Source organism: Mustelus asterias, unplaced genomic scaffold (genome assembly GCF_964213995.1).
Source record: "Mustelus asterias unplaced genomic scaffold, sMusAst1.hap1.1 HAP1_SCAFFOLD_264, whole genome shotgun sequence".
NCBI lineage: Eukaryota > Metazoa > Chordata > Chondrichthyes > Carcharhiniformes > Triakidae > Mustelus > Mustelus asterias.
Window position 1 is genome coordinate 42,185 of NW_027590230.1, and position 26,279 is coordinate 68,463.

General features: G+C 44.8%; 1 protein-coding gene across 1 annotated transcript; it reads left to right on the plus strand.

Moving 5' to 3' along the window:
- Positions 1–220: 220 nt before the first annotated feature.
- On the plus strand, positions 221–24,904 carry LOC144486008 (uncharacterized). The gene is made up of 6 exons (XM_078204117.1): positions 221–373; positions 4,511–4,633; positions 7,785–7,907; positions 13,368–13,502; positions 22,615–22,737; positions 24,864–24,904. The coding sequence occupies exons 2-6, from the start codon at positions 4,513–4,515 to the stop codon at positions 24,887–24,889; spliced, it is 528 nt and encodes a 175-aa protein (XP_078060243.1). The 5' UTR covers positions 221–373; positions 4,511–4,512; the 3' UTR covers positions 24,890–24,904.
- The last annotated feature ends 1,375 nt before the right edge of the window (positions 24,905–26,279 follow it).

The following is a 26,279-nucleotide window of genomic DNA, read 5'->3' on the forward strand; positions in this document are numbered from 1 at the left end:
CCGCCTTGTCAAGGGCAAATAGGGATGGGCAATAAATGCTGGCCAGCCAGCAGCTCTTATGTCCCACGAACGAATTAAAATAAATACCCCTCGGTGAGATGATGTGCCAACATGTAAACACAATGCTCAGAATGCAGTTCACCCCAGGTTGAATCCTAAAGAGCTCAGTTCGGCTACAGCAAAGCCTCCCCACCTGTTTATTACAAACCCATTAATCTAAAACGGGGTGGGACTCTCTTTGTTGATGTTGGCAGCGTTTCGCTCGATAAGCTCCGAACTTTGATCAGTTAGTGTTTTCAGTTCTTGGTGAATCGATGTTTACGACATTACTGTGCAGAATTTTGGGTTCATCAGCAGCAAGCAGCGAATCAATGTAAGTTACACACATTTTACTGGTGAGATTAACGTGTCAAATATTCGAAATTGTGTGTGATTGATGTTTAGTTGGCATCGGTGCCGACTGTTTTCAAAATGAATCATTCTGGGGGTGTGAATATCAGTGGAAAGGCCGCTGGTTAAAGCACATCACTGTTTACACTCCTTGAGGTATTGATGTGCCTAGTTATTGAACTGGTGCTGCTCACTTGCTGGAGGTGTTGTTTGATCGTCTTTGCATCATTCTGCACCAAAGCAATACAGAGACGCTAACATTCGTCCACATCAGATTTGTCCACTTTATTTCAAAAGGAAATTGAAGGTAGTGTTTTATTCCAAACTTCTCCTCCAATTTTCCATTCAATTCAAGATGTTCGAGTGCATGGAAATAAAGAGACAAGGTATCTTTTATTTTCTCCGTCGAATACATAGAGTCGTGCAATATTTCCTCAGTACTGACCTTCCGAAAGTGCAGCACTCCCTCAGTACTGACCCTCCGAAAGTGCATCACTCCCTCAGTACTGACCCTCCAACAGTGCAGCACTCCATCAGTACTGACCTTCTAACTGTGCAGTACTCCCTGAGTACTGATCCTCCGACAGCGCAGCGCTCCCTCAGTATTGACCCTCCGACAGTGCGGCACTGCCTCAATACTGACCCTCCGACAGTGCTGCACTCCCTCAATACTGACCTTCTGACAATGCAGCACTCCCTCAGTACTGACCTTCCGAAAGTGCAGCACTCCCTCAGAACTGACCCTCCAACAGTGCAGCACTCCCTCAGTACGGACCCTCCAACAGTGCAGCACTCCCTTAGTACTGATCGTCTGACTGTGCAGCAGTCCCTCAGTACTGATCCTCTGACAATGCAGCACTCCCTCAGTACTGACCATCCAACAGTGCAGCACTCCCTCAGTACTGACCTTCTGACTGTGCAGCACTCCCTCAGTACTGATTCTCCGACAGTGCAGCACTCCCTCAGTATTGACCCTCCGACAGTGCAGCATTCCCTCAGTACTGACCATCCGACAGTGCAGCACTCCCTCAGTACTGACCTTCTGACAATGCAGCACTCCCTCAGTACTGAACCTCCGACAGTGCAGCACTACCTCAGTACTGACCTTCTAACAGTGCAGCACTCTCTCAGTACTGACCCTCTGACAGTGCAGCACTGCCTCAGTACTGACTCCCTGACAATGCAGTACTCCCTCAGTACTGACACACTGACAGTGCAGCACTACCTCAGTACTGACCTCTGACAGTGCAGCATTCCCTCAGTACTGACCTCTGACAGTGTAGCCCACCCTCAGTACTAATCACCTGGCCGTGCGATGCTGCCTCCCTCCTGATTCTCTGAAAATGTGGAACTTACTTCGGACTGACCTTCCAACAGTTTTGCTTTCCCACCTCACTGACCCTCTGATAGTGCAGAGCTGCCTCACCACTGGCCCTTAGATATTGTGGCGCTCCTCTCTCCTGACCCTCCGACAGTGCAACACGCCCTCAGTACTGACACTCTGACAATGCGGCACTCCCTCGGTACTGAACCTCTTTCAGTACAGCATTACCTCAGAACTGATCCTTCAATACTGCGCGCCCGTCTCCACCGCCCCCCCCCCCAACCCTCCATGATACTGAATACTCCCAGTACTTACACTTCAGTTCTCTCCGCAGTGACCTTCTCAGAGATCAGTTCCTTCAGTATGTAAAGTCGAATGTCCCCAGCGCTGACCTGCTACAATTCAGTGTTCGGTCAGTACTGGCCACTCTTTCCCTTAGCACTGACCCTTTGACACATCGGCACTCCCTCAGGACTGATACTCCAGCTCTATCAGCACACTCCCTCTGACACATCAGCACTGCTCCAGGACTGGTCACTCTCTCCCTCAGCACTGACCCTGACACTTCAGCGCTCCCTCAGGACTTGTCACTCTCTTCCTCAGCACTGACGCTCTGGCACATCAGTGCTACCTCAGGACTGACTCTCCAGCTCTCTCAGCACTGACCCTTTGACACATCAGTGCTGCTTCAGGACTGGTCACTCTCTCCCTCAGCACTGACCCTCTGACAATTCAGTTCCATCTCAGGTCTGACACTCCAGCTCCCTTAGCATGGACCTCCCGTCACATCAGCGCTCCCTCAGGCCTGGTCACGCTCTCCCTCAGCACTGCTCACTCTCTCCCTCAGTGCTGGTCATTCTATCTCTCTGTACTGCTCACTCTCTCCCTCAACTGGTCAGACTCTTCCTCATTAATAGTCACTCTCTCCCTCAGTTTTAGTCACACTCTCCTTCAGTACTCGTCACTCTCTCCCTCAGCACTGACCCTCTGAAACATCAGCCCTCCCTCAGTACTGCTCAGCAATTCCGCGAGCATTGACCTTCTGACAGATAAGCGCTCACTTAGCTCTACTTCACAAACTCGCTCAGAACTGACCCTCTGATAGATCAGTTTCTCTGATTACTGAAGACAAAGAAGGTTATTGATTTAACCTCTGACATTTTACCTGCGTGGTTGGAATGCTGCTGACACTTCATTTACATTGTTACACAATAATGAGCAAGTGTATTAATCATTTACAGAGTATACAAAGTAACATATAAATATCGCCTTATCTTTCCCCTTATTATCATAAAACATTCACACGCTGGACTTTGTATTCATGAATAAACATTGACTTTATGAGATACATCAGCATCCAATCAGGGAACCGGGACAGATCTTATTGACATTCAGTCTCATTCAAATATCCACTCCTCCATTCATTCTATTGATCCCTCTGTACTTGCCTCCTGTGAGCCACCCTGCGCGACTACAACCCCACATACACACCGTCCATGTTTCCATACCCTTTCTCGCACCCTCTAACCCACTTCCTCACCTGCTCATTGTCAGCAAGTAATAAGACAAGGCATAAAAACATTAGGCCAAGCGCCGGTAGTTTTCTCCCTCAGTCCTGGGCCAATTGTGCTCCAAATATGTGGAGGGTAGGTGGATTTCCCATTGCTTCATTGTCCCTTAGTGTCCGAAGATGTGCAGAGTAGGTGCATTGGTTATCGTTAGTTTCCTCTTACTGTCCAAAGATGTGCATGTTAGGTGGACTGGCGATGGTAAATTGTCCCTTAGTGTCGAAAGATGTGCAGGTTAGGTGGACTGATTATGGTAAATGTTCCCCTAGTGTCCAAAATGTGCTGGTTAGATCGGTTTGCCATGTTATCTTGCCCCTTTGTGTCCAAAGCTGTGGAAGATAGGTAGAATGGCAATGATAAATTGGCTTTTGGTGTCCAAAGTTGTACAGGATAGGCGGATTCGCCATGCTAAATTATCCCTCAGTATAAAATGTGTGCAGGTTAGGCACATTGACCATGAGAAATTAACCCATAGTATTCAAAGCTGTGTAATTTAGATGGATTGAGCATGGCAAGCTGCCCTTTAGTATCCAAAGTTGTGAAGGTTTGATGGATTGGTCATGCTAAGTTACCCCCTAGTGTCCAAAGATATGCAGGTTAGATGGATTGGCCAAGGTCAATTGTCCCTTTCTGTCCAAAGAATTGCAGGTTAGGTGGCTTCGCCATTTTAAATTGCCATTGAGTTTCCAAATGTGTGTAGGTTAGGTGACTTAATTACGGCAATGGAGCGTGGTTACAGGCATAGAACGGAGGGGAAGGCCTGGGGGGATGCACTTTCAGAGATTCGGTGCAGAGGAGATGAGCAGAATGGCTCCCTCCTGCGCTGTACGGATTCTATGGTTCCCCAAGTCAGCAACAGTTTGAAAATGATAACGTTTTGTCTGCCTCGACTGCACTTTTTAAAGGTGAATAGCTATTTTCTAAAGTTCCTTTAACTGCCTGTGAAAGCTTTGAGTGAGAGCTGAGGTCCAGAAAGAAGAATAAAGAAAGCACATATGGGATGGGCTTAATGGCCTCGTTTTGCCTCGTAACAATTCGATTATTTGTTTATAAACGTCCTGTTGAAGGGAAAGTGGGCCAGGATAAAGTGTCAGTATTCTGACAGATAGAGAACATTCTGGCTCTGGTTAGTTCCTTTACTTGGCACTTACTGTTTAGATGACCTTTGATCTTTGGGTTGGCCAATCAGGGAGGCAAATCCCTCAATTTATTTCTATTTTTCCCGCAGCAATGGAGCCGCAGAGTGAGGAAAATACTCGAGGGAAGATTCACGATATTTTGGGCACATTTGACCGTCCACATCTTCTGCTTGTCCTGAGACACATGCTAATCTTCAAAGAGTTGGTTCTCTGTATGTCTGACTCTGGTTGTAAGCTCAGAGCTCTGTTGAATTGAGTCGTTGCTTGGCTATGGAATGCGTATAGTGCAGAAGAGCTATTTGGCCCATCGAGTCAGCACCGACTCTCTGACAGGGTCTCCTACCCAAGCCCTATTCCCCCGCCCTAACCCAGAAAACCCACACATCGTTAGTCCCCCTCACCTACACAGCTTGGGACATCAAGAGGCAATTCACCATGGCTAACCCACCTCATGTACACATTTACGGACGATGGGAGGAAACCGGAGCATCGGAGGAAACCCACGCAGACACGGGGAGAAAGTGCAAACTTCTCACAGACAGGCACTCAAAGCTGCAATCATACACCGGCCGCTGGTGTGGTGAGGGAGCAGTACTTACCACTGTGCTGACCATAGACCGTTTATCAATAAGGAATGAAGATTGTTTTCGTTTTAGATCTATTGTCCTACTTTGGAGTATTTTAATGTTTGCTTGCTGTTTCCCCTCACCCCTCTATCTTTTTTTCCTGATTTCTTCTCTTCCTAGCTTTTCTCGTAACTTCCTATCTTACAAAATTGTGACTGGCACGGTGGCATAGTGGTCAGCAGAGTTGCGACACAGCGCCAAGGACCTGGGTTTGATTCTGGCCTTGGTTAAATATTTTTGCACATTCCCTCCATACCTTTATGGGTTGATTTGTTCCAACAGTTCCAAGATGTGTAGGCCAGGTGTATTGGCCATGCCAAATTATTCCTTAGTGTCCCAAGATGTCTTGGCTGATTAGCAGTGCAAATATTTGGGGATAATGGGATCGGCACGGGTATGGGCCTGGGTATGACTCTCTGACGGAGCGTTGGTGCAGACTCTATGGGCAGAATGGCCTCCTTATATACTGTAGAGACTTTATGATTGTATGACTCAATACATCACTCCTGCTTTCCCTGCCTCATTTCTCCCTCATGCGCTTTCAGCACCCGTGTTCTCTTCTTCTGTCCATTATCTTGGTTACTTCCATCCTCACGCCGTTCTATCACATCTTTCATAAGAAACTGTGTGGTGTTTTCATGTCCTCCCCATGTCTACGTGCGTTTCCACCATGTGCTAGAAACCTTTCGAGCATACAGAGGCATCAAGGCATGCAGATCCACAGTTCCATGGAGGTGGCAACTCAGGTGGACAAGATGGTCAAGAAGGTGTATTGGTATGCTGGCCTTCATTGGTCAGGCGTTGAGTCTCGGAATTGGAAAACCATGTTGCAGGTGTATAAGACTTTGGTTGGGCTGCATTTGTAGTATTGTGTACAATTCTGGCCGCCCCACTACCAGAAGGATGTTGATGCATTGGAAAGGGTGCAGAAGAGATTGACCAGGATGCTGCCTGATTTGGAGCGTAAGGACTATGAAAAAGTTTGAATAAACTTTAATTGTTTTTACTGCAGCTTCGGAGGAAGAGGGGGACCTGACAAAGGTTTAGAAGTTTATGACAGGCATGGATAGAGTGGATCGTCAGAGTCTTTTTCCCAGGGTCAAAGGTGAATTACACGGGAACATAATTTGGAAGCGCGAGGGGGGAAATTTAAAGGAGATGTCAGGGGCAAGCTTTTCAACAGCTGGTGGTGAATGCCTGGAACACGCTGCCGTAGGAGGTAATGGAAGCAGATTTTATAGCAACTTTCAAGGGACATCTATTTAGATACATGAATATTCAGGGAAAAGAGGGATATAGACCAGGTAGAGGCAAGAAAATATTAGATTAGAGAGGCAACTGTGTCGGCACAGACTTGGTGGGCGACAGGGCATATTCCTGTGCTTCACTGTTCATTGTTGTTCCTGTTTCCTTCCACAGTCAAAAGATATGCTGATTAGGTAGACTGTCCATGTTAAATTATCTCTTGGTGTCCCGATGTGCATAGGTTTGGGGAATAGAGGGCTGAATGCATGGGGTTATGGAGGTAGGACTGGGTATTTGCACTTTCAGAGAGTCGGTGCAGACTCGATGGGCCACATGGCCTCCTTCTGCACAGCAGTGAAGGTGTAACTATTTGCTTCCACATTTTCTTCACTTGCACTCTTCTTTAACCTTTGCAACCTGACAGCCTTAGCTAACTCTGAGGAATAGTGCGCAATTATACAGGAAGATTTCTGGAAGCTTGATGATTGTGTAGCGATGCAATAGATATAGTTAATCAGGGGTAATTTGAAGCCCTACAGGTTTTTTTTGGTAAATGATTGGGACATGCTGAGCGAATCACCAGAATCAACATCAGATCACATTATTCAATGCAAGTAAGGGGCAGATTCCTTAATTAATTGCACGAGCAAAGGAATCTGAGCGAATATGCGCATAGACCATTGAAGTGGGCAAGGCAAGTGAAGTGAGCAGTTCGTGCAACATGTGGTGTTCCACATTTTTGAAAATAGGGGTATTCTGTACAAGAGCAAGAAGTTTACATTGAACATTATTAGGATGGTAATGCGGCCTCAGCTGGAGAATTGTATATATTTAGACATGCCACACTCTGGGAAGTATGTGAACATATTTGAGAGAGACAAAAGAGATTCACAGAAGAGGCGATGGCCTATTAGTATTATTGCTACACAATTAATCGATAAATTTAACTAATGTTCTGGGGACATGGATTCGACACTTGGCAGCTGGTGAAAGTTGAAGTGAATAAAAAATGTGTGGAATTCGGAATCTACTGATGCCCATGAAACCATTGACAATTGTCGGAGAAACCCAAATCGTTCACTAATGTCCTTCAGGGAAGGAAATCTGCAGTCCTTACCTTGTCTGGACTACATGTGACTCCAGAGCCACAGCAATGCTGTTAACTCTCAACTGCCCTCAGTAACGGTTTAGCAAGCTATTCACCTTCTCAAGGGCAACTATGGATGGGCAATAAATGCTGGTCCAGCCCATATTCCACAAAAGAATAAAACAAATAAACACGAATGGTAACAGGGATGAGAGAATTCGGTGTACTTGGACTTCCTTCCTTCCTTCCCTCCCTCCCTGCCTCCTTCCCTTCCCTCCTTCTTTCCTTCCCTCCCTCCGTTCCACGCTTCCTTCCTCCCTTCCATTCTATCTTGTTTACATTCAGTCATTTTTGGCGCGGGGCTTTTGTGAAGCAACGCACCAAATAGTTTTACTGTCTGTCCAGTTAAGGCTTCTGGAATTCCGAAGAGTTCACGGCAGAGGATCAATGATCTGCTTCGCCGCTGTGATGATAAACTGCTGGCCTTCCTTTTCAATCAGTTCCTCATCTTCAGAAAGGACTTTCAAGGTAAGTAACATAAACAGTAGTGGACAACGGTTATAACTATAGGAGAGTTACGGTGCAGAAAGATGCTAGTCAGCCCATTGTGCCTGTGCTGGCCAGAATTAAGAGGGTGGGGTGGGGAAAAATGGTTAGCACTGCACTCTCACAGCGCCATGCACCCGGGTTCGATTCCTGTATTGGGACACTGTCTGCATGGAGTCTGCAGGTTCTCCCCATATCTGTATGGTTCCCTCTGTGTGCTCCGGTTTCCTTCCACAGTCTGAAAGATGAGGTGGTTTGGTGTATTGGCCATGCTAAATTATCCCTCAGTGTACTCAATCAGGTACCGGAGTGTGGTGGCAGGGGATTTTCACAGTAACTTCATTGGAATGCTCATGTAATCCTACTTGTGACTAAAAAATATTTTACCTGCCCCATAGCCTCGCACCTTCCAGCACTTCAGATGTTGATACAGGAACCTTTTGGATTATTTATAGAGTCATAGAGTCATAGAGGTTTACAGCATGGAAACAGGCCCTTTGGCCCAAGCTGTCAATGTCGCCCTTTTTTTTAAATCCTTAAGCTAATTCCAATTGCCCGCATTTGGCACATATCCCTCGATACCCATCGTACCCATGTAACGATCTAAATGCTTTTTAAAAGACAAAATTTTACCGCCTCTACTACTACCTCCGTGTGAAATAATTGCCCCGCTGGACACTTTTCTATGTCTCCCCTCTCACCTTAAACCTATGCCCTCTAGTTTTAGGCTCGACTAACTTTGGGAAGAGATATTGACTATCTAGCTGATCTGTGCCCCTCATTATTTTATAGTCCTCTATAAGATCACCCCTCAGCCTCCTACGCCCCAGAGAACAAAGTCCCAGTCTATCCAGCCTCTCCTTGTAACTCAATCCATCAAGTTCCGTAGCATCCTAGTAAATCTTTTCTGCACTGTTGCTAGTTTAATAATATCCTTTATATTATAGCGTGACCAGAATTACACACAGTATTCCGAGTGTAGCTTCGCCGATATCTTGTACAACTTTAACAAGACATTCCAACTCCTGTATTCAATGTTCTGACCGATGAAACCAACCATGGCAAATGCCTTCTTCACCACTCTGTCCACCTGTGACTCCACTTTCAAGGAGCTATGTACATGAACTCCTGGATCTCTTTGTTCTGTAACTCCCCCCAGCGCCCTACCATTAACTGAGTAAGTCCTGCCCTGGTTCAATCCACCAAAATGCATCACCTCACATTTGTCTAAATTAAACTCCATCTGCCATTCCTTAGCCCACTGGCCCAATTGATGAAGATCCCGTTGCAATTGGAGATAACTTTCTTCACTGTCCGCTATGCCACCAATCTTAGTGTCATCTGCAAACTTACTGACCATGCCTCCTCCATTCTCATCCAAATCATTAATATAAATGTCAATTTATCGAGACATAGAGGTCTACAGCATGGAAACAGGCCGTTCGGCCCAACTTGTCCAACTTGTCCATGCCGCTCTTTTTTTAACGACTTAATTCGTCCCAATTCCCCCTGTTTTGCCGATATCCCTCTCTACCCATCTTACACACGTGACTGTCTAAATACTTTTTAAAAGACAAAACTGTACCTTCCTCTACTACTAACTCTGGACGTTCGTTCAAGGCACTCACCACCCTTTGTGTGAAACAATTGTCCCTCTGGACACTTTGTATCTCTCCCCTCACACCTAAATATATGCGCTCTAGTTTTGGACTCCAATACCTTTGGGAAAAGATGTTGACTACCGAACTGATCCATGCCCCTCATTATTTTATAGACCTCCATAAGTTCACCCCTAAGTTTCCTACACTCCAGCAGGGAAAAAGATCCCAGTCTATCCAGCCTCGCCTTATCACTCAGACAAATATGTCCCAGTAGCATCCTGGTAAATATTTTCTGCACTCAGTAAAGTTTAATAATATCGGCTCTGTAATAGGGTGACCAGAACTGTGCACAGTATTCCAAGTGTGGCCTTAACAACCTTGTACAACTTCAACAAGACGCCCCAACTCCTGTATTAAATGTTCTGATCAATGTAATCAAATACGCCAAATGCCTTCTTCACCACTCTCTCGACCTGTGACTTCACTGTCAAGGAGCTATGAACATGTATCCCTCGATCTCTCCCTAACGCCCTGCCATTAATTGAGTAAGTCATCTTCTGGTTCGATCAACCAAAATGCATCACCTCATATTTATCTAAATTGAACTCCATCTGCCATTTAGCGGCCCACTGACCGAATTGATCAAGATCCCGTTGCAATCCCAAACTCCCGCCCCACCTCGCACCCACAGTCCCCGCATCCCCTCGCACACACACGTTTTTCACTGTCCACTATGCCAACAGTCTTGGTTTAAATGTCTGTGCCTCAAATTAGCCAATGATTTCCAGAAACCCCCACCACCCTCTGGCTGAAAACGTCTTGCCCCCAATCCCCTACAACTCTTCCACAAATCAATGAATTTCCCCCTTGTTATTGACTACTTATGACATTATGCTTGGCAAATCTGTTAGAATTCTTTGAGTTGACTGAGGAGAACCGGTGGATGTGGATTATTTAGACTTTCAGAAGGCTTTTGACAATATCTCACACAGCTGACTACTGTGTAAAGTTAAAGTTCATAGAGTTGTGGGTAATGGCTTGAGATGTATAGAAAGCTGGTTAGCAGATCGGAAGCAAAGAATTGACATAAATGAGTCTTGTTCCGATTCGCAGTGAGTGACTCATGGGATTCAGCAGGGGTCTGTGCTAAGATCCCAACAAGACACATTATATATCAATGATTTGGAAGGGGGAACTAAATGTATTATCTCCAAATTTAGAGATAATACAAAGTGGGGTGGGCGGGGTCGCTGTGAGGAGGATGCAGAGATGCTGAAGCGTGATTTGTACAGGCTGAGTGTGTCTGCATATGCATGGCAGATGCAGTACAATGTGGATAAATATGAGGTTATCCACTTCAACCGCAATAAAAGGAAGATAGTTTATTATTTGAACAGGTGTAAGTTGAGAAATGTGGATTCTCAGTGAAACCTTAGTGGCCTCGTGCATCCGTCGCTGAAAGTAAGTGCGAGGCAGAGCAGGCAGTAAATAAGGCAAATGGCATTTTGGCCTTCAAAGCAAGAGCATTTGAGTTTAGGAATAGGGTTTTTTAACTGCGACCTTAGCTGGAGTACCTTAGGTGAGGCCATAGCTGGAGAACTGCTTGCAGTTTTGATATCCTTCTCTGAGGATGATGTCTTTGTTATAGAGATAGTGCAGTGGCGATTGAGTCCTGGGATGACAGGTCTGTCATACGAGGAGCGATGACGTCAGTTCGGATTGTATTCACTGGAGCTTAGAGGAATGAGGGGGCTCTCAAGGAACGTATAAAATTCTATTCGGGTGAGACGAGGTAGATCCAGAAATAATGTTATCAATTGTGGGGGAGTCCAGAACTAGTGATGACAGCTTGAGGATAAGGGGACAACATTTTAGGACAGAGGTGTGGAGAAAGTTCTTTACCCAGAGAGTGGTGAATCTCTGGACGTCACTACACTGAAAGTACTTGACTTCCAGCAGAAATTAGACATGGCACTTGGGGCTAAATGGATCAAGGGAAATAGAGGGTCAGCGGAATCAGGATATTGCTTTTGATTATCAGCCATGATCATAATGAATGGCGGAGGAGGTATGAAGGGCGGAATGGCCAAATCTTGCTTCTATTTTCTATGTTCTATGTTTTGTTATCCTATCTCTCCTCATGGGTGTAATTTCGAGCTCTGGAAACGTTCATCTAATATTTTTATTATTCTACTCATAACAATTCCACATCCATTATCACACTGGGGTTCACTGCCGAGTGATTTATATTTTTAACATTTCCATCTTTGTCTTTATTTTTCCGCAACCCTGCGCTGAAGTTGGAAGCGCACGTGAATAGGATAGGAAGGATGGCATTTGGGATCCTTGCTTTTATCAGTTATGTCATGGAGTAAAAGAGCACGGATGTAATGTTGGAGTTGTACAGAATGTTGATTAGGTCACAGCTGGAGTATTGTGCGCAGTTCCAGTCGCTTCACTATGAGCAGGATGCAATAGCACTACAGGGGGTATAGAGGAGATTCACCAGGATGTTGCCCAGGTTGAAGCTATTGAGCTATAAGGAGGGACGAAGGAGGCTTGGATTATTTTCCATGAAACAGAGAAGGCTCAGGGGTTCATTATTTAGGTGTATAAGATTATGAGGGGTATGGACAGGGTGAGTAAGCAGCAGCTGTTCCCCTTCTTTGAGGGGTCAGCCATGGGGGGGGGGGGGGGGGGGGCGGAGTGTAGTTTTAGACTCGGGGCAGATGATCTCGAGGGGATTTGACAAAAAACAAAACACTCAGAATGTGGCGGGAATCTGGAATGCAATGGCTGGGAAGGCCGTGGAGGTTGGAGTCCTTCCAACCTGTTAACGATCATGGAATCATTAAATCCCTACAGAATCGCATCCCGGCCATCGAGCATATACTGACCACAATCCCACCCAGGCCCTAATCCCGTAACGCCCCACAGTTACCCTGATAAACCTCCTCAGCTAGGGTCATTTTGCATGTCCAATCAAGCTGACGCGCACATCTTTGGACTATGGAGGAAACTGGAACACCCAGAGGAAACCTCCGCAGACACGGGGAGAACATGCAAATTCCACACAGACAGTGACCCGTGACCGTAATTGAACCTGGGTTCCTGGCGCTGTGAGACAACAGTGCTAAGTGCTGTGTTACCGTGTTTATATCCATATTTGGATGAGCACTTAAAATATCATAACATTTAAGGATATGGGACAAGTGCAGGGAAATTGGTTTTGCGCGTTTTAGTGCAACTATTTTCGGCACATACTACATGGGGTGAAGGGCCTTTTCCACATTGTCTGACGCTATACCTCTTTCACGGATCAAAGCCGCAGTGGTTCAGCCCTCCTGCCTTCTTCCAAATCTAGATTATTCCAGCTTTGCGATCATTACCTACCCGCTATTGACGTTTCTAACTTGTTGTGCCTTGCCCACTTGCCCACTCAGAATCACCCAGAATTCAATGGGAAACAAGGTTCTCTGCCTCCAAACTCAAGTATTTTCCGAACTCTAACGAGCATGTTGTGGACATTTGGTCAAAAGAGAAGACATTGTGGAAACACGGAGTTAAAGCAGAAACTGCTCTAAGCACGCAACAGTTCGGACAGCATCTGTGGAGAAGGAAAGAGGTTTAAAGTTTGGAGCCTGTGTGACTTTTCTTCAGAACTGAATAGTCGTAGAAACCTGATGCCCTGTATATGCTTGAAGTCAGGGTGAAGGAAGGATAGCAACAAATAAAGTGATGGGACGGTGGGGGCTCAGGGTAGATTTGACAGTAAGTCATCAACACATTTAGTCAATATTTGCTCTTGGATTTATGTGACTGATCCTCGTTGGCCTTACAGGGATCGTTCCAAGCAGTGAGAGGGACCATGCAAGGACACACTGGCAGAACTTCGACTATCTCCTGGACCAGGCAGATGACAGGGATCTGAGAGCCTTCGAGCAGATTATATCGAGTTACGTCTCCATTGTTCAGGGTAGGTCAGTGTTCTTCGCGCTGAAATACTCTCAGACTTCAATTATATCATTTATTTTGTTGGTTAATCGTATCTGGGTGTCGCTGGCGAAACCGCCATTTATTGTCCCAAATTGGGCCTAAGGAAGGTGGTAATTGAGCTGCCATCTTGAACAACTACTGTCCATGTGTTGTATGTAGACCTATAGTGCTGTTAGGGAGGGTTTTGACCCAGCGGCAGTGAAGAAACGGCTGATATATTTTCAAGTCAGGATGTGCGTTACACGGAGAGGCATTCCCAGGTGGTGTTTCCATATATCCGCTGCCCTTGTCCTTCTAGGTGATAATGGTTGTGCATGTGGAACGTGTGGCTGAGGAAGTCTTGGTGAGTTCTTGTGGTGCATGTTGTAGATAGTACACACGGCTGCAGTGGTGGAAGTAGTGAGTTTATCTGAATGTGGTGACACTTTGCCCTTGATGGTCTCAAAACATACATGTTATTGTAAAATCAACCCGATATTGAGTTAAATATTCAACTTGGATTGGTGCCCAAGAAAAGTGGCATAGGAGTGTTGTCAGGCTTAAAACTTGCACTGTGTCATTTTACTGCAAGATTGGATAACGTTATTTTGCATTTACGCAAAAAGAAATAAACAATGGAAGTGGGGAACTGTTGCTGCAACTATACAAGACATGTTTGAGATGGCACCAGGAGATTTGTTGTCCTTGTGTCAGGAGGAATGCCGTTGCATTGGAGGTAGTTCACAGCACGTTCATAGATTGATTCCCGAGATGGGGCGGCACGGTAGCACAGTGGTTAGCACTGCTGCTTCACAGCTCCAGGGGCCTGGGTTCGATTCCCAGCTTGGATCACTGTCTGTGTGGAGTTTGCACATTCTCCTCGTGTCTGCGTGGGTTTCCTCCGGGTGCTCCGGTTTCCTCCCACAGTCCAAAATGTGTGGGTTAGGTTGATTGGCCACGCTAAAATTGCCCCTTAGTGTCCTGAGATGCGGAGGTTAGAGGGATTAGTGGGTAAAATATGTAGGGATATGGGGGTAGGGCCTGGGTGGGATTGTGGTCGGTGCAGACTCGATGGGCCGAATGGTCTCTTTCTGTACTGTAGGGTTTCTAAGATTTCGAAGATGAATGGTTTGTCTCATGAGATTGAGTAGTTTAGGTTGATACAATCTGGCATATAACAGACTCAAGAACAGCTTGTTCTTTGCTGCCATCAGACTTCTGAATGGACCTACCTTATATTATGTTGATCATTCTCTCCATCCTAACTATGACTGTCACACTACATTCTGCACCCTCTCCTTTCTTTTTCTAAATACAGTATGTTTTGCCTGTATCAGACAAGAAACAATACGTTTCACTGGATAAGAAAAAATGTGGCAATAGTAAATCAACTCAACTCAAAATGAGAGATTAGAATGAGGGGAGATGTAATTTAAGTACATAAGATATTAAACCGAATTGACAGGGTAGATGGAGAAACTCTGTTTCCTCTTTTGGGGCAACCTAGGACTAGAGGTCACAGTTTTAGGGATGCGGGTAGCATTAAAAGCAGCAATAAGGAGAAACTAGTGCTCTCAAAAGGTCGTGGATCTGTGGAATCACTACCCCAGAATACGAAGGAGAAGATAGATAGATTTTAAATTCGTCATGCGTTGGAAGGCTTATGGAGAACGGGCAGGAAATCTAGATCAGGCCAGCCGTGATCGTATTGAATGGCGGGGCAGGCTTGAGAGGCTGAATTGACTACTTCTCCTCTTACTTCTTATGTAACCGTTGATGCGGATGAAAAAAAAAAGTGATGTGAACTACAGCGATCACACCCACTTGTAAATTCCCAATGCATATTCACACTCGCCAAGGCGATATAACATCAAACTTACATTTAGCTCTGTATCACATCAGGAGACATGGGGGCAGGGAAATTAGAGCGTCTTCAAATGGGTTGAATTACAGGAGCAGAGAGTAAGTTAGAGGTTTCGCACAGCTTGGCATTGGAATTCAGATGTTTAGGATGTACGCAGTTTGTTCCAAATGTTGGAAAAGTAAATAGCGCGGATGATCAAGAGGCCAGAGTGACGATACAGAGATATAGCTTTGCTTACCTTACCGGCTTCATTGCATTCTGTCCGTTTCCGTTCTACCAACTCTTCGAAGTTTATCTCAACATCCTGATGTACAAATGTCTTCTGTCCTTGAAACTGTCATATCTGTAAATCTGACACACCAAGATCTGATCAGGAGCAGATATTCCAGCCCCGTTAAGTCAGTTCTTCCAAGCAATTGTTCATCTGTGAATTCAATAATTCACAAGGCCGTTTTGATCCTGCATAAATATACCTGCTTCAAACAAATGTCTTCCAATCTCAGCATTACTTCTAATAGTTCATCTCACGGAAACTGCTTTCAGCGGGAGAGAGCTTGTGCCTCTTAATGAAGGATTTTTATTTGAATAGTCAAAGACAAGGATTAACATTCTGGTTTGATTTTCGTCCCCCACGAGCTGCTCTTTGCTGCAGACGTGGTGATATCGTGGGCTATTGTCACTGGGCTATAACCCAGGGACGCAGGTTAATGCTCTGGGGACCCGGGTTCGAATCCGAACATGGCAGACGGTGCAATTAGAATGCAGTAACAAACTGGAGTTGAAAGTCCAGTGATGACCATGAAGCCACTGTCGATTTTTGTCAAAACCCGTCCATTTCACTTGAGGCAGGGAAATTGCCGTGCTTACCTGGCTTGGCCCAGATGTGACTTCAGACCCATAGCAACGTGGTTGACCCCAAAAAGCAACCCTCTCAAATGACCTAATGACCCATTCATGCGAAGGGAAATAACTGCTGGCCCAGCCAGTGACACCCATGTCAACCTATCCTTTTCTCTGCGTTTCATGTAATCTAAAGGATGCCATCAGTGGGTAAAGCAGGATATAGATCAGTTGGAGACTTGGGCGGAGAGATGGCAGATGCAGTTTAATCCGGACAAATGTGAGGTAATGCATTTTGGAAGGTCTAATGCAGATAGGAAATACACAGTAAATGGCAGAACCCTTAAGAGTATTGATAGGCAAAGGGATCTGGGTATACAGGTGCACAGGTCACTGAAAGTGGCAATGCAGGAGGAGAAGGTAATCAGAAAGCACAAGGCATGCTTGCCTTCATCGGCCGGGGTATTGAGTTTAAAAATTGGCAAGTCATGTTGCAGCTTTATAGAACCTTAGTTAGGCCGCACTTTGAATACAGTGTTCAATTCTGGTCGCCACACTACCAGAAGGATGGAGAGGCTTTGGAGAGGGTACGGAAAAGATTTACCAGGATGTTGCCCGGTGTGGAGGGCATTAGCTATGAAGAGAGGTTGAAGAAACTTGGTTTGTTCTCACTGGAGCGACGGAGGTTGAGGGGAGACCGATAGAAGTCTGTTACATTATGAGAGGCATGGACAGAGCGGATAGTCAGAAACTTTTTCCCAGGGTTGAAGAGTCAATTACTCGGGGGCATAGGTTTGAGGTTTATAGGCAAGATTTAAAGGAGCTATATGAGGCAGGTATTTTACACAGAGAGTAGTGGGTGCCTGGAACTCGTTGCCGGGGGTGGTAGTGGAAGTGGATACAGTAGTGACTTTTAAAAGGCGTCTGGAAAAATACATGAAAGGATGGGAATAGTGGGATATGGTCCCCGGAAACGTAGCGGGGTTTTGTTAAGTCGGGCAGCATGGTCGGTGCAGGCTTGGAGGGCCGAAGGGCCTGTTCCTGTGCTGTAATTTTCTTTGTTCTCTGTTCTTTGTTAAATCTGGAGCACAGCACTTCTGAATTCCGAATGGAAGGGATTGCTTGATACACCGTCCACCCATGTATTCCTTGCCGTCCAGGGAATGTTTATGCTGAGTCTCCCCTGACCATCCTCTAATACAAACTTGTTCTGCGAATGGAATGTTGCCAAGACATTCCAGAATTCTAAGAATACTCAAATAAGTCCGAAAAAGCAGATTATTGAACGAACGCAACGCATCGAACCGTGTGTATGCTGCAATCTAGATATGAACACTGGACCTTTTTAAGATGTGTTGATTATTTTACACCTTTTTGCGCATTTTAATGAACAATTCTGGGAGGTCCCAGAGGATTGGAGAATAGCCAATGTTGTTCCTTTGTTTAAGAAGGGTAGCAAGAATATTCCAGGTAATTACAGGCCGGTGAGTCTTACATCAGTGGAAGCGAAATTATTGGACAGGATTCTTCGAGACAGGATTTATTCCCACTTGGAAATAAAGGGACGTATTAGTGAGAGGTAACATGGTTTTGTGAAAGGGGGTTGTGTCTCACGCACTTGATCGAGTTTTTTGAAGAAGTGACGAAGGTAATCGATGAGGGTAGGGCAGTCGATGTTGTCTACATGGACTTCAGTAAGGCTTTTGACAAGGTCCGTCATGGCAAACTGGTGCAGAAGGTGAAGTCGCATGGGATCCGAGGTGTGCTGGCAAGGTGGATGCAAAACTGGCTCGGTCGTAGAAGAAAAAGGGTAGCAGTGGAAGGGTGTGTTTCTGAATGGAGTGCTGTGACAAGTGGCGTTCCTCAGGGATCAGTGCTGGGACCTTTGCTGTTTGTAATATATATAAATGATTTGGAGGAAAATGTAACTGGTTTGCTTAGTAAGTTTGCGCTTGACATAAAAGTTGGTGGATTTGCGGATAGCGATGAGGATCATCAGAGGATACAGCAGGATGTAGATCAGTTGGAGACTTAGGCAAAGAGATTGCAGATGGAGTTTAATCCGGACAAATGTGAGGTAATGCATTTTGGAAGGTCTAATACAGATAGGAAATATACAGTAAATGGCAGAGCCCTTAAGAGTATTGATAGGCAAAGGCATCTGGGTGTACAGGTACACAGGTCACTGAAAGTGGCAATGCAGGTGGAGCAGGTAGTCAGAAGGCATGTGGCATGCTTGACTTCATTGGCCGGGGTATTGAGTTTAAAAATTGGCATGTCATGTTGCAGCTTTATAGAACCTTAGTTAGGCTGCACTTAGAATATAGTGTTCAATTCTGGTCGCCACACAACCAGAAGGATGGGGAGGCTTTGGAGAGGGTACAGAGTAGATTCACCAGGATGCTGCCTGGTATGGAGGGCATTAGCTATGTGGAGAGGTTGGAGAATCTTGGCTTGTTCTCACTGGAACAACGGAGGTTGAGGGGCGGCCTGATGGAAGTCTACAAGATTATGAGAAGCATGGACAGAGTGGATAGTCAGAAGCTTAATCCCAGGGTGGACGAGTCAATTACTTGGGGGGCACTGGTTTAAGGTGCGAGGGGCAAGGTTTAAACGAGATGTCCGAAGCAGATTATTTACGCATTTTGGTGCCTGGAACTCGTTGCAGGGGGAGGTCGTGGAAGCGGATACGGTAGTGACTTTTAAGGGGCGTCTTGACAAACATATGAATAGGATGGGAATAGAGGCATATGGTCCCCGGAAGGGTAAGCGGGTTTAGTTCGTTCGGGCAGCATTGTCGTTGCAGGTTTGGAGGGCCAAAGGGCCTGTTCCTGTGCTGTCATTTTCTTTGCTCTTTGTTCAACTAAGCTGAACGCCTAAACTTCTTTGTATTTCCACTTCTTCGAGCTTTTCTATATTAGGCGAAAGCTTTGCATTATCCATGTCTTTGTACAGAATCTATGCCTTCAGATTTCACTCAATTGGGATTAAAGAGTTTTTTCAATTGGTGTGTCCTGGCGCCTCTTGAGGACCACAGAGGTATTGTAAAAGTGCCTCATGCATCAATGCCATCATTCTTAACACTAAATCATAGAATGTCTACAGTACGGAAAGAGACCTTCTGATCCATTGCGTCTGCACAAACTCTCTGCCAACAATCAAACCAAGCTCCCACCCCGCACCTCACGATCTCTGTGCTATCCCGAAATCCTGCACATTTGGCATGGATATTCCTCCTAACTAGCTAATCTTTGGACTCTAAGGGACAATTTCGCACGGACAATCCACCTATACTGCTCACCTTTGCACAAAAAGGGACAATTATTTAGCATGGTCAATTCACATAACCTGGACATTTTTGAACACCAAGGGATAATTTAGCACGGAGAATCCACCTAACCTGCTTATTTTTGGACACTAATGGATAGTTTAGCATGGTGATTCCACCAAACCTGCACATCTTGGGACACGAAGCAATAATTTAGCATGACCAATTCACGTAACCCACATATCTGTGGACACTGAAGGGCAATTCATCAGGGTCAATTGACCTGAACCACATACCTTAGGACAATAAGGCGCAATTTCGTCTGTCCACTCCACCTAGCCGTCACATCCTGGCGATCTAAGGGCCAATTTAGCATGGCCAATCCGCCTAACACGCACAATGTGGGATACGAGGACACAATTTAAGAGGGAGAATCCACCGATCCTACACATCTTTGGACACTAAGGGGCAATTGACCATGTCTAATCTAACTAACATGCATATCTTTGGTCACTAAGGGGCAATTAGGCATGGCCAATCCACGTTATCTGCGTATCTTTGGACACTAACGGACAATTTAGGATTGTCAATCCACCGAACCTATACATCTTTGGGCAATAAGTAGCAATTTAGCATGACTAATCCACCTAACCTACCCACTTTTGGACTTGAAAACATAACTAAGTCCGATAATTTACAATCATTTTGATGAGCAAATTCCCGGCTTTGACTAACTTCAATGTGGATAATTCATTTTTGTTACCACATTTAAACATTTTATCTTCTGATATTTAAGCAATGCACCCGTGTTCTGTACTCTCCCATCGGAAATGACTGTTAACTTCATCTAACTGTCAATACTACAGTGGGATTAGTCAAACTGATCAGGTCACTGATCAGTCCTTTCAAAATCCTATATATAAATTTGAATATTTCTCTGATGGAAGTTTAGCCCACTGAACAGTACAACTTTGGGTGGAAAAGATTCTGAAACGGGCCAGAGGATTAGGGTTCTCCAAAATATGTCAAAGCCACATGAGAGTGACATATTCAATTTGGACAGTTTCTTATCTCTGATCCCAGAGTGGCTATATATAATAATACAACTGTCGAAAACAGATCACCTTCCTATGTGCGAGAGTTCCCAGTGTTTCTACAATACGCTTTTCAAGAATGACTTCATTGGCTGAAAGGCTTTTTGCAAATCCATGGCGTTATAAAAAGTACTTTGGAAACACAAGTGTTTTATATGCAATTGCTACTCCCACCCTCCACAAATCTTTTGTGGAACTCCACCATATTCCTACCACATTACAAAGGGTGTCTGTGACCCGAGCACCTCCATGCACTCTGACGAGCATTGGTTCCTGGTCTGTGACATGATGGTTTCAAAATTATCATTCTTCCGTTCAAATCCCTCATGGACCGTCCCTCCATATCAGGAAGTCATCTGATACCCTGAAACTGACTCACATTTCTGCTATTTCAATTATGGTTTCTTGCACGTCGACAGTTAGTATCTCTTCTATTTTGTCAGATGTTCCTTCAGACAGCGGGAATTGTGCTTTATAATCTCCTCATCTTAAATTCTAAGCTGAAGTTCATTTACTTGTGCAACAAGTAGGCTTATATTAATACTGCAATGAAGTTAGTGTGAAAATCCCTTAGTCGCAACACTCCAGTGCCTGTTCGCATACAATAAGGGAGAATGTAGCATGGCCAATGCAACTGACCAGCACGCCTTTCAGACTGTAGGAGGAAACCTGAGAACCCGGAGGAAACCCACGCAGATACGGGGAGAAAGAGTGGACTCTGCAAAAGCCGGGAATCAAATCTGGGTCCCTGGCGCTGTGCGCCAGCAGTGCTAACCACTGTGCCACATCTATGTCTGTGTGTACTCATGTAATGTATCACTTAAATGTGCGCACTTTGAATAATCTCACGCTATTATTCATTAAATTCTCCTCATGTCAGTCCGCTTCGAGTGCAGTCTGATGTCATGCCTGCGAATCAAATTTGCAACAATTTAATATGGTAAATGTTGTGGTGGCATGGCCTCTTTAATGGGGCGTTCAGCGAGGGCTACGTGATCGGTCCAGAAACTATCGAGAGGCAATGTGGGAAATCCACGAATCGGGTGCAAAGGCGCTCGCCCCGAGGGTGGGTGAGGAATCGCAGTTGGAGCCAGGGAGTAGAAGAAATTGGAGAGTGTGGTATTTCTTTAGACCATCGCGTGTACAGGCATAAATATTGTTGATAATAAACTATTGACCACTTGAAACCACAAAACATCACCTTCAAAGTGCCATGTGAGTCTTATATTACGAAGGAAATTCTTAAAATCATGCAGCTTACAGCTTCAGCGATGTAATTGGGGGTTGAAGCTGTGGTAGTCAGGTGTTAGGTATTTTGGCTTCGTTTTGAGGGTGCTGTTTTGGACGCAGTTTAGCAGCAAGCTAAGAAACAGTCTCTCTCGCTCTCTCTCCCTGTTCTTCTTTTTGTTTGGTTCTGAAACTATTATCAGTTAGCTGAAGGAGAGGCCTTAAAGAAGCTGTGTTTTGGGAAACAGATTCGATTACAATCTTTTCTGAGTTTCTTAACAAGAGATTTTCAGCATTCATTCCAGGAGACTGCATTCCTGTAACAAGTGGGCATTTAACCTAAGCTGTATTGTGCTTATTTGTAAGGTTTTGTGACTTGGATGTGGCTTTGGTTGGAGCACACTAGAGATATTCCTGAAGAGTTACACATTATCGTATTTGTTGTGCTTCTTGTTTGCAATTGTTAAAAGTTCTTGCTAATTGTCTTACCAAAGTTTAATTAAGAATATTGTTGACATGTATACTGATCTTTGTTCTTTGTTCTTTATAGACATGTCAGCAATATTCTGAATTAAATTTTGTTTTTGATAAAAGCCCCTCAGTTGAATTACACCAGGAGTGAAACCTCTCATTCCCATGCTCGCCAAATTCAACGTAAAACGTTACAGGTCAGGAGAACGTCATAGAACACGTTGAAGTATCCAACCTGACTTGTAACAAAAGTTATTACAAAAGTATCATTATGAATGTAAGTAAATGCTGTGTTGCAAAAAGCATTAAACCAGCATCGAAGCCACAGACTTGTTTTGTACATTTGCAGCAACACCGGCTGACAGGGAAGATAATCCTCGTGAAGTCATCGGCACTGCCCTTGATCAACTTGACGCACTGAGCCTCAAAGCCATATTGCAGCATCTCATAATATTCCGCGAACACAGTGAAGGTAAGCAGGAGTGTACATTTTTATTCAAAAAAAGGGTCAGAATTTTAATATAAGTTATTGCGAGGTTATTCACTATTACCTAATTGCGTGAAACACTTGTGTTTTTGTTTTCTTGCATAAAAAGAGAGTGGGAAGTTAGGGCAGCCGAATGAAATTCTGTGCAGAGAAATCGCGACAAAGCGCTGGGCGGGAATGAAAAGCTGGGAAATATTAAAATAACATTTAGCAGAATGCTCCTGAATATTTGCGATTTACGACATGCTTCAAAAGCATTCGTCTTTCCATTAGAGTTCCCGCAGTGCAGAAGGAGGCCACTTGGCCCATCGCATCTGCACCGACTCTCCGAGCAGAACATCTTAGCCCCCAACCCCCTTCATCGACTAGATCCCCGCGTTTACCATCTAACCTCGACACCTTGGAAACTAAGTGACAATTTAGCACGGTCAATGTATGCACATCTTTGGACCCTGAGGAATAATTTAGCATGGCCAACTCCCCTGACACATTTATGGACACTAAGGGACACCTTAGGACTGCCAATCCACATAATCGACACATCTTTGGACATTAAACGGCAATTTAGCATGGCTCATCCACCTAACAGATATATTTTTGGACCCTGAAGAATAATCTAGCATGGCCAACCCACCAAACTGATGTATCTTTGTACATTAAGGCACACTTTAGGACTGCCAATCCATCTAACCTACACATCTTTGGACAGTAATGAACAATTTGGCATGGTCAATCCACCTAACCGATATATCTTTGGACCCTGAGGAATAATTTAACATGGCCAACCCACCTAACTGACACATTTTCGGACACTAAAGGACAATTTGGCATGGCCAATCCACCTAAACTGCTAACCATTGGACTGTGAAAGGAAACCAAAGCACCCGAAAGAAAGCCACGCAGACAAGGGTTGAACGGGCAAATTCCACACAGACAGTGACACAAGACTGGAGTCGAATCCGAGTCTCTGCCGCTCTGAGGCAGCTATGCTTACCGGTGTGTCATCCATGCCACCCCATGCGCAATATTCTAGCTAATTTAAATCAAACATAAACGAGATGAGACTTGAGAGGTTAGAAACCAAGAGAACATTTCCCTCGTGAGGAATCGGGTGTCAATTTCTATTAATGGGTGGGTGATTTGAGGTTGAGGCCAGGAGGAAAAGTTTCGCTTCGGAGGTGCTGATTTTTGGTAACGGTCTACCTCATGTTTTGAGGCTGTCATTGAATATTCCCAAGCCTATGATACACAGAATAGTGGATTACCCAGCAGTTGGGCATGATGGTGAACATGCAGTAATGTGTAATAGAAACTAGGATAAAATATGGTCAGAATAATACGAAGATGAGATGAATGGGATTGCACTCTCGAGGGGTTGCATGGCCGAGTCCTGTGTCATTGCGTTTTCTATTAGGCACCGAGAGATTTAAGGTCGTTAGCCCAATAACCAATACTGAGATGAGGGAGATTTAATTTCCTTTCCTTTGCAGAAGAATTGAACAATAACTGCTTCAACTGGCACTAAATACATATTCGAAGTGTAAATGAATGGATCATTTGGGGGAACTTGCAGAAGATGGCAATGAATGGACCAAACGTTCCCCTTCGTTTCTGCAACATCCTCCAATGACGTAATCTCGTCGATTCACTCAAGAACTGCAGATGCAGAGAGAGGGATGTTATGATTCAGTAACCATGATGTGGAGATGCCGGCGTTGGGCTGGGGTAAACACAGTAAGAAGTCTCACAAAACCAGGTTAAAGTCCAACAGTTTTATGTGGTACCAAAAGCCACTCGCTTTTGGAGCGCTCGCTGCTCTTTCGTCAGGTGAGTGACGAAGGAGCAGTGAGCGATCCGAAAGCTAGTGGCTTTTGCTACCAAATAAAACTGTTGGACTTTAACCTGGTTTTGTGAGACTCCTTACTATGATTCGGTAACACGAAGCTTCAGATAATCCACTTGAGCAATATTCTATCAGTTCAGGTATTGCAATGTTGGACAGCTGTATTATCGTTTGAGAAGAAAGCACATGCCCTTCAGAATATAATTTCAACAGCCTTACAGAGTGTGTTATTTTTTAATTTAATTGAATGGCTTCATGTGTCCCACAGGTGCTCCAGTGCAGCTCAATTCATAATGTCTTACAGCTCCTGGCTAAAGATCACACCCACAGAGATGAATCCGGCATCATCCTTGCACTGAACAGCTCCCATTGAAAGTCGTGCTGAAAACTGCATTTGTGTTTCCTCCTCTGTGAACATTCAGCTTTGAAGCTGACACACACACACACACACACACACACACACACACACACACACACACACACACACACACACACACAAAGTCTGTTCCAAATCCAAACTCGGTTTCATGTTTTTTTTGGATTACGAGTGAAAAACGTTTGCAGAAATAACGTGAACTCAAAACCCTTCTCTCTTCAAAGAAAATAAAATCATTTATCAAAGTACAAGACAATGATTTATGACAAAGAAGCAATCTTATCCTGCGGAAAATTAATAAGACTGTCGTCCCTCACAGCCTGCAAACCCAAACACATCATTTTACCGATAACCCTGAACTCGCCTGTTAGCCGTCTGTTTCCAAAACAGCAATCCTAAATCTATTTGTCAAATCTAGACAGTGACAATCACACTGTACGGATTAAGTGGCTGGGACTTGGGAAAGATTTTTGGTTCAACACAGGAATTGTTTTTCTTTTTTCACAAACTGACTTCTGGCCTCAGTGCCACATTTCTGCTGTGCCCTTTTGTGAAAAGACTCTCTCTCGCTCTGCCTCTTCTGTAGGTGTGTACTGCTTCCTAACCACAACCCGATGACTCATAAAATATTTCGATTTCCATGAACATCCCTATAGTACTGCCCTGAAATGTAAAACAAAAATATTTAACTTAACTCGCAGAATGCAAAATTTAAACTGACTGGAATCTACTGGTGGCACAATGATTAGCACTTCTGCTCCACTGGTTGGAGCCAGGTTCGATTCCAGCCTCAGATGACTACCTGTGTGGAGTTTGTATGTTCTCTTGCTGCCCCAGGCTCCCGCCTGCATGGGTTTCCTCGGGTGCTCCCGTTTTCGCCCACAGTCCACAAATGTGTAGACTAGATGGATTGGCCGTGGTAAATATTGCCCCGTACTGTCTCAAATGTGCAGGTTGTGCGTACTGGCTTTGGTAAATGATCCCTTCGTTTCAGGGGAACCAGCAGGGTAAATGTGAGTGGTTCGGGCCTCGGTGATGACTTTGTTTTAATTCATTCGTGGGACATGGGCGTCGCTGGCTGGCCAGCATTTCTTAATGTGGAGATGCCGGCGTTGGACTGGGGTGAACACAGTAAGAGTTTTAACAACACCAGGTTAAAGTCCAACAGGTTTATTTGGTAGCAAATACCATTAGCTTTCGGAGCGCTGCTCCTTCGTCAGATGGAGTGGAAATGTGCTCTCAAACAGGGCACAGAGACACAAAAATCAAGTTACAGAATACTGATTAGAATGCGAATCCATACGGTCA